General features: G+C 49.3%; 1 protein-coding gene across 1 annotated transcript; it reads right to left on the bottom strand.

The window, feature by feature from the left end:
- Positions 1 to 629: 629 nt before the first annotated feature.
- LOC123255422 (tRNA wybutosine-synthesizing protein 2 homolog) lies at positions 630 to 7,527 on the bottom strand. The gene is made up of 7 exons (XM_044684218.1): positions 7,449 to 7,527; positions 4,400 to 4,490; positions 3,361 to 3,529; positions 2,897 to 3,095; positions 2,655 to 2,805; positions 2,252 to 2,361; positions 630 to 805 (listed from the first exon to the last, which is right to left on the bottom strand). Exons 1-7 carry the CDS (start codon positions 7,525 to 7,527, stop codon positions 630 to 632), a joined length of 975 nt encoding a protein of 324 aa, XP_044540153.1.
- Positions 7,528 to 7,785: the final 258 nt, after the last annotated feature.

Here is a 7,785-nt window from a genome sequence, read left to right on the forward strand (position 1 = left end):
AGGAAATGAGGAAGGAAGGGAAGGAGGGTTGGGAAAAGAGAGAGGGAAGAAGGAAGGAGGGAAGAAGGGAGGAAGAGAGGGAAGCAAGCATTTATTGTCTACTATGCATCATGCACTGTACTAAAAGGATGCTCTGCTTGCTCCTCCAAATTCTTGGTCACCAGCTCCATATTAGAGAAGTTCACAGAGCAGATGATAACCACTTCCCTTTGGTTCCTACCCCAACTCTGAGATTCCCTATCCCCATTCAGCCCAGCCTCTAATTTTTCACTTTTAAGCCCCATACTCTAAGGAGTGAGGCTTTAGGGTAACCACTGTGCTATGTTCCTGCCCTAGTTCCAAACCTCTGAGGCTCTCCGCCACTACAAGAATTAGCATCCATCGCCCTCCTTCTCAGGGTAGCCTTACATAGCAAGAGAACATAAGTCTCATGGAATGAGATGGTCATAGCAAACAACTCAGGGCCTTGTATTTTCCAGCCACAGAAAGAAGTTCAATTCAGCAATCTCTAAGGTACACCCCACCCCATCCCCCAAGCCCTGAAACTGTCTGAGCTGTCCCAAGGAAGGCCTGGGGACTGGCTGTTTAGAATCTCCTCTTTGAGAAGAGTTGGTAAAGGTCCTGCTTGCTCAACTCTGCTCCCTCACCTTCCTGTTATCGCCCATGTGAATACAGCAGCGATCAGCCACACCATTGAGCTCCAGGTTCTTCTTCAAGGCTGCTGCAGCATGTGGGTCCCACTCACAGGCATGGACAAAGGCAGCATTTGCATGAATCAGAAATGGCAAGGTGAAGTAACCAATCCCTGGAGAGAGTAAAGACATGGATGAAGCTCTTTAGTGCACAAGCCTTCTCAGACCAATGCAGGTTCCATGCTCACATGTGCATTGTGACCCAAGAACTCAGAAGTCTTCCACGGGAAGAGAAAGCATCTAGGCCAGGGGTCGGCAACGTATGACTCTTGAGCCATATCTGGCTCTTTCGAGGGCCAGATACGGCTCTTTCTGCAGGAGCCATAAAGTCCATTTTTTTTCAGGTGCTGTTACGGGAGCGGCACTGTGAGCACTGTACGGCTCTCAGGAAATTATATTTTAAAAAATGTGGCGTTTATGGCTCTCACGGCCAAAAAGGTTGCCGACCCCTGATCTAGGCCATCAGAAACGAGGGACAAGGTTGCAAAGGGAAAGAGATTCAGCCACATAGATGCTGCTGGCAAGTGAAAGTCCTGAGGACTGGCATGCAGAAGAGCAAAATTGGCTCCCAGCACAACACAAAGCTTACTCCGCCTAAAATCTTATATAGCCCAGTGCCTGGCACAGAGTAGGTACTTAATGCCAAAGGTAGGGTTAAAAAGGGAATAAAAAAAAACCAACTCCTTTAATCTATTTCAAAACAAGACAACTGAGCATTCAACCTCAAGCTATGCAAGAACTGTACTTGGAGGCTCCTATCCCTTAAGGCAGTAATGGGCAAACTTTTTAAAGAGGGGGCCAAAGGAAATGCTCATCTGTCAGTCTGCATCTGGCCTGCAGGCCATAGTTTTGGAACAGATGCAGCCCCCTGAAATGTTCTATCTGGCTGCAGGACATTATTCCTAATCTGATGAATACAATGAGTAGGATACAATACAATGAAACTTGGAAAGAGTTGCCTTAGAAACAGACTGACAGAGGAGCATTTCCTTTCCTTTGGCCCCCTCTTTAAAAAGTTTGCCCATCACAGCCTTAAGGTACCAGAATCCTATAAGCATCTAGCTAGCTGCCACTGAACGGACTGTCCAGATCCACATTGTTTCCTGACTTCTAAGGATCCAGAATCTAACAACACAGACAACACTGATGCAAATGAAAATAAAGAAGCCAGAGAAAACAGAACTTGGGGATTTACAGCATGGCCAAGTCAAGGATTATGTGCATTTCTGGTGTGGAAAGTTAGGTCACAGCTGGGGGGATTTCCTAGCTAGGCAGAAAGTAGGTGGGGGAGGAAGGCACACCTCTACACTCACTTAGCCTGACCAAGTTTCCTCCTCCTCAGAATGACTATGCCTTGACTGTGACTTGATGGTCTCAAAGGTCCCTTCTGGCTCTGTCAGAATCTAGACTCCTATTCAGACCCCTCCTTCTGAGGGGAAAGGATACCAGCACCTGCACACTTTGGCATCAACACAGAGTAAGCCTACCAAAAAGCTTCTTCAGGTCTGGCGGTGCCAGCATCATTCCCTAACTCAGAGACTGCTCCCAAGAGTTGTCACCTGCATAGAGATCCACCAGCACTTCTCCAGCACAGGACATTGATGCTACCCGCAGTTTCTCAGTGATGTTTCCAAAGGAGAACATGCTTTGGGTCACATCAAACGTGTACCTAGGGAAATCAATAGACAGAGGGGCTAAGTGAATGGCATGGCAAGCATCTTCAAGTTTCTGAGTCTCCGCAAAGAAGTGGGGGCACTTCATTAGACAGTTCAGAGAAGAGGTGCAGGAAGAAATGAGAGGTTCTCTCAGCCCCAAGCTCTATGGCTCAGCCCGAGTACCACAAATGAGAAATAGCACCTGCTGCTCCAGAACAGAGATTATGACCTCACCAGTTCTTCTGTTCCCTTCTGCTCATACCCTCAAACAGGTTGCCCTTGGTTCCCCATCCCTTTTTGCACCTACCTGATTCCATTATCCACATGCTCCACCCAGCCATGATCACCCAGAAGCAGGATTACTTTGGGAGTTCGTGTCCCATCTGGCAACACGCGTCCTCGTTTTGCCAAACGCGAGCCTCCCAGGGCAGAGGCAACAGTGTTCCAGAGTCTTGGTTCTAGAATAGAGCGCAGCCACCACAAGGGATGTGAGGATGAGGCTGTCTCAGAGGGACCCATGAGAAAGCTTGGCATATTTCTTTTTCTTACCCAGTTTTTTCCAATAAGTGGCTTTGAAGCTGTCCTCGCTAAGCAGGAGGAGGTCACCATGACATTGCCAGGAGTGGGGAAGATCTTTCTCTAGTTCGGCTGACCATGTGTGCCCCTGGCTTTCCACTAGACACTGCACATCCTGACGTAGCTTCTGACCAGGAGAAGAGCTCTGAGCTTTCTTGGAGGGAACAGGTTTCTGGGAAAGGAACACAGAAGAGACATATATATGGGGAAGAGTAGCAGAGGGAAATTCATATGCCAAAGCCGGCATGTTAAAATGAAGGACTGACTGGCAGACTGGACAACAGTAGCCCACAAAGTAAAGCTACCTCAAGAGTACACCCTCAATGAAAAGCTCCCCAGCATGCAGAGAACCAGTGTGACGTTGTGGGTTTCATGTTCAGGGATCCTCAGTACCAAAGTCTGTTCCTGTCAACAAGGGCTTTCAACCAGATACTGACCGGGATCCGTGCCAGCCTGCAGGTGCTCCCTGGGGCCCCTTGCTGCCTCAGTGCTCGTAGGTGCCATTCACTGAGGGTCTCTCCCAGAACAGGTAGTGCCATGGTACCATCAGGCAGTTGCTTCACGCGGTGCTGCCTATCCAAGAGCTGTTGCTTCTCCAGATATTCCCTGTAGGACCAAGGATTTAGCTCCAAGGCCAAGGAGCTTCAAGCTACACAAACCCCAAGGTAGCATTGATCTCTAGCCTTAAAGGCTTGACTTTCTCTAACTGGCAAAGAAGGGCTGAGTCGCCATGTCCCCACAGTGTTAGATGTCTCACTGGCCTCAAGTCTAGCCTGTCATATCAGCTTCCCAGGTCGTGGGCATAAGGGCCGAGGCCTGTACTAAACCAGTTCTGCCACTGTGCCCCCTCATCCAGGATCCCCTGCCTTACATTCCCTTATTAAGTCCTGACTCTCCTCTGCTCCAAGTGCCAAATACATTTTAAAAAAAATGACTCTTACTTTTGTTAGATTTAAAATTAATATTTCCAAGTTCTTATTTTTCATAGTTTATTAATAATCACTTGGAATAGAGAAAGAAGACACGCATAGACTTAAAGTCTTTTTCTTACTCTAAGTCTGGCCACGTGTAGCTCATCTTGCAGGATTCTCTGTCTCACCTGCCTGCTCAGGGAAGTAGAGAGAGACAGAGAAACCCAGGTGGGGTACACTCATACCTTTTTATTTACGTTCATGGACACAGCCTTGGCATGTAAAAAATGGGATGAACCCGGTTGGCAATCCAGGAGGGGTAGGGGATGAAATTCCCTCTACGCACTTTCTCTTTTAGAAAGAAGGGCAAGGGCTAGGCAAACAGGGTTAAATGACTTGTTAAAGATCACAAAACTAGGAAGTGTCTGAGGCTAGATTTGAACCCAGGTCCTCCCAACTCCAGACCTGGTGTTTTATCCACTGAGCTACCTAGCTGACCCTCATCTATATTTAACCCCACTGCTGCAGGCAACAATCCCAAGATATCCCTCTAACCTCCTCATACCTGCAACACTGTGTAAACCGAGGTTCTGTCACAACGGCCACAATAAGGTCAGACTTTTCACCTGAAGGCGAAGCCTTCACATTGCCAGAGTCTGGAGGAAAGAAAATGTAATAGAAGCTGGAGAGGAAACCCCAAAGTGTCTGCCTTCCCAGTCTGGGGATGCATCTGTTCTGACTATCCCTCTGCCCCAAATCTGCATTCAACCTTCATGCCTGGGGTCCCACAGTAGGAGACTGCCCTGGACAGGCAAAGAAGGGAGCTCTGCACCTTCCTTGTCCTTTTTGGTATGGCCAGGGCCTTGGAAAAGCTGCTGAAGAGGCAGAACTACTACCAAACGCCATGCATGCTAGCTGAAAACAAGCAGAAAGATGAGCTTCTGGCCATATGCCTCCTCAGCTCCCAGCTGGCCCAAGGTTCCATGTCAGTGACCACCCCCACTCCTCCCAAACCGTGGCACCAGCAGAGGGTATGGACCCTCATGAGCACCAACATACCTGTGTGACAAGGCAGGCAGGGGCTACAAGGAGAGGCTGCAAGTAGACAACCAATCTCCCTCAGAAGAAATGCCACATTGGCAAAATGAGACATTCACGTTCACATATGGCCAATGTAGGAATGTGTTTGGCTTGACTCTGTATATTTGCTGTAGCATGTTTTGTCCCACCCCACCCAATTTGGAAAGGCAAAGGCGGCTAGCAATAGGGATTGTCAAAAAAAAAAAAGAAAGAAAAAGGTCATTAAGACATTTTAAAAACACATAGTAGAGAACATTTGAAAGCTACAGGCTGAATTTATTATGTTATACATATTATATATATATATATATATATATATAAAAGCAAGCAGTATGGAATAGATTCACAGCTTCATGGACAATCTTCTTTTTTTCTACTCTTTTATACCTGGACTCTTTTTATTTGGTGTTTGGTAAGTTCAGAATTTTAAAAAATAAGTAGTTTCTTTAAAAAACCGGGTTGCAAATTCCTGGTCTGTCCAGCTTAACTTTCACCTCTGATACAGACACTGAGGGGCTTTGAGGAAGAGTATGGCCACCCTTCACTATGTGGCCCTCAACAGAACCTCAAACAACCTTAATTACCCTTTTAAGAATGGGCCAAAACAATTTCTTTTCAAATTGGTGACTAGTCATCTTACCTGCAACCTGTAGCTTTCCAAAAACCTGAAAGCATTTAAGTGCTCAAGTGTGATTCTAATCCCCACTGGGCACATGGCATTTGCCCAGCTCTTTTGATGAGTAAGGATGGCAAATGTGATCCAGACATCACCTAGCTATCTTCAGGCTCTGGACTGGGCTCTAGAACGGTGGGCTGAAGGAAATGGTAAAGTTTAGCTAGGAAGAGAAAAGCCTCTAGGTGACAAGATAGCTACTGCTCAGAAAATGAGGGAGACCTGCTTTCTCTCTTTGGCCCTAGGGGCCAGAGCTTAGAAGCAATATAAATGAGCACATTTAAGCCTAATAGAAAGGACAAACCACTCAACAAGTCAAGAACTATTCCAAAGTAAAATAGTCTGCACTGGGAAGCACAGAGTCCACTGAGCCCCAGCTGGATAACTACCAAGAGGGTAGGGAGTACAGGGAATTTCTGTTGAGGCAGATTGAGTAGGTGGTAGTTCAAACCACTTAGGGATCTTCCCAACTTCCTGTGCCTGAATAGGATTAATTCCTAGATCTATACGTCCAGCTCTATTCTATCTCTCCCCTACTCTAAGTCCTGTACTTCTCACTGCATTTCAGACATCTTGAATAAGATGTCCTGAAGGTATCTCAAATTCAGCATGCCTTAAGATGAACTCATCTTTCCATCAAACCTTCCCCTTTTCCCAGCTTTCCTATTACTTTTAAAGTACCACCATCTTGCCAGTCACCCAGGTGCCATCCTCAGCTTCACAGATCTGGTCTGGTGTCAAATCTGATGCTTCTACCTTCTTGACCCCTTCATAGATATCATCCTTGTTCACAGCCATCACTCTAGTTCCAGGCAGATCTGTCCCTTGGACTATTGGAATATTTCTCATTTGGTGACTCAGACTCAGCTCTCCTCTCTAGAATCCATCCTCTACTGCCAAAAATGATGTTCCTAAAGCATAGGTCTGGCCGTGTCACCCCGCTTCATAAACTGTAGTGGCTCCTTACTATTTTCAGGCTCAAACAAAATCCCCATTGGCTTTAAAGCCCTTACCAATCTGACCCTTCCTACCTTTGCAGTAGTCTTCTTATACCTCACTCCCCTGTACAATCCAGCTACACTGAGCCCCTTGCGGTTTTTCCAACAAGATTCTCTGTTACCCTTCTCGGTGTCTCAGGGGGGTGGGGTGCCCAGGACTGGAATCCTCTCCCTCTCAGCTTCCCTAAAGGCTTAGTCAATCTAAGTAGTGACCTCCCATTTACCTAGCACAGTTGTCTGCATCTAGTCTTCCCACATTAGACTGGGAGCTCCCTGAGGTCAGGGCCTGGGCTCCTGCCTCTCTCTGGTATCCCAGAGGGTAGCATGGTGCTTGGTGACTCTCTGCCTGCCTGATTCTCAGCCTAAAGCTGCTTCCTGGATTACTCAAGAGATGGGGGGAAGCAAACCCAGGGACGAAGCTTTCTAGAAGAGAGGCAGCCCAGGGCACTCCTTCCTAGGGCGTTTCATTCATTCGTTCATTCACCCGCCCGCCTGCCAGGCACCTCCTCAGGGCACGGCGGAGAACCAAAGGCGCCTGCCCAGGTGCCAGGCTCCAGGAAGGACAGAAGAGAGGTGCGGGTCTCCCCATCCCCGCCTGCCCCATAGCGCCGCTCCACCTCGCTAGCGGGAGCTGTGGCCGGCGGCGCCCCCTACTGGTTGAGTGGCCTGCGGGCCTATCCGTGAATCGCGAGGAACCCTACCCAAGAAGGCGCCGGGACAGGGAGAAGCTAGGCAGACGCGCGCGTAGCGGCGCTGCCGCCACGCAGAGCACGAGGAGCTAGCGCCCTCCCTCCACCGCAGCTCGCTCGAGGCTAAGCTCCTCCCCTGCCCCCCTCGTACTCGGTGCACCTTCTTAAGCGTACCCTCGGGCGCTCCAGCTCCGGGGGCCATGGGGCCTCGGGCCTCGGCGGAGCTCCTCCCAGCAGCTGCACCCCGCTCCATGCACGTGGCGTCAGCCGGAGTGAGAGCGGGCGCAGGGGCGGGGCCGGAGCCGGGGGCGGGGCTGCTCCTTTCCCGCTCTCGGGGGGAACCTAAACGAAGCGGCCCCTGAGACCGACCGAGTGCTTCGACTTGGTGCCGCTGACGCTGCGGCCGCCATATTTAGTGAGGTACTGCCCTCAGCCTGGGAGCTGGGGCGGGGCGCAGGAAGGTGAGGGAGCTCGAGGAGGAAGGGGCGGGGCAAGATGAATGGCAGGAGGG

The sequence above is a fragment of the Gracilinanus agilis genome, unplaced genomic scaffold (genome assembly GCF_016433145.1).
Source record: "Gracilinanus agilis isolate LMUSP501 unplaced genomic scaffold, AgileGrace unplaced_scaffold4618, whole genome shotgun sequence".
Lineage (NCBI taxonomy): Eukaryota > Metazoa > Chordata > Mammalia > Didelphimorphia > Didelphidae > Gracilinanus > Gracilinanus agilis.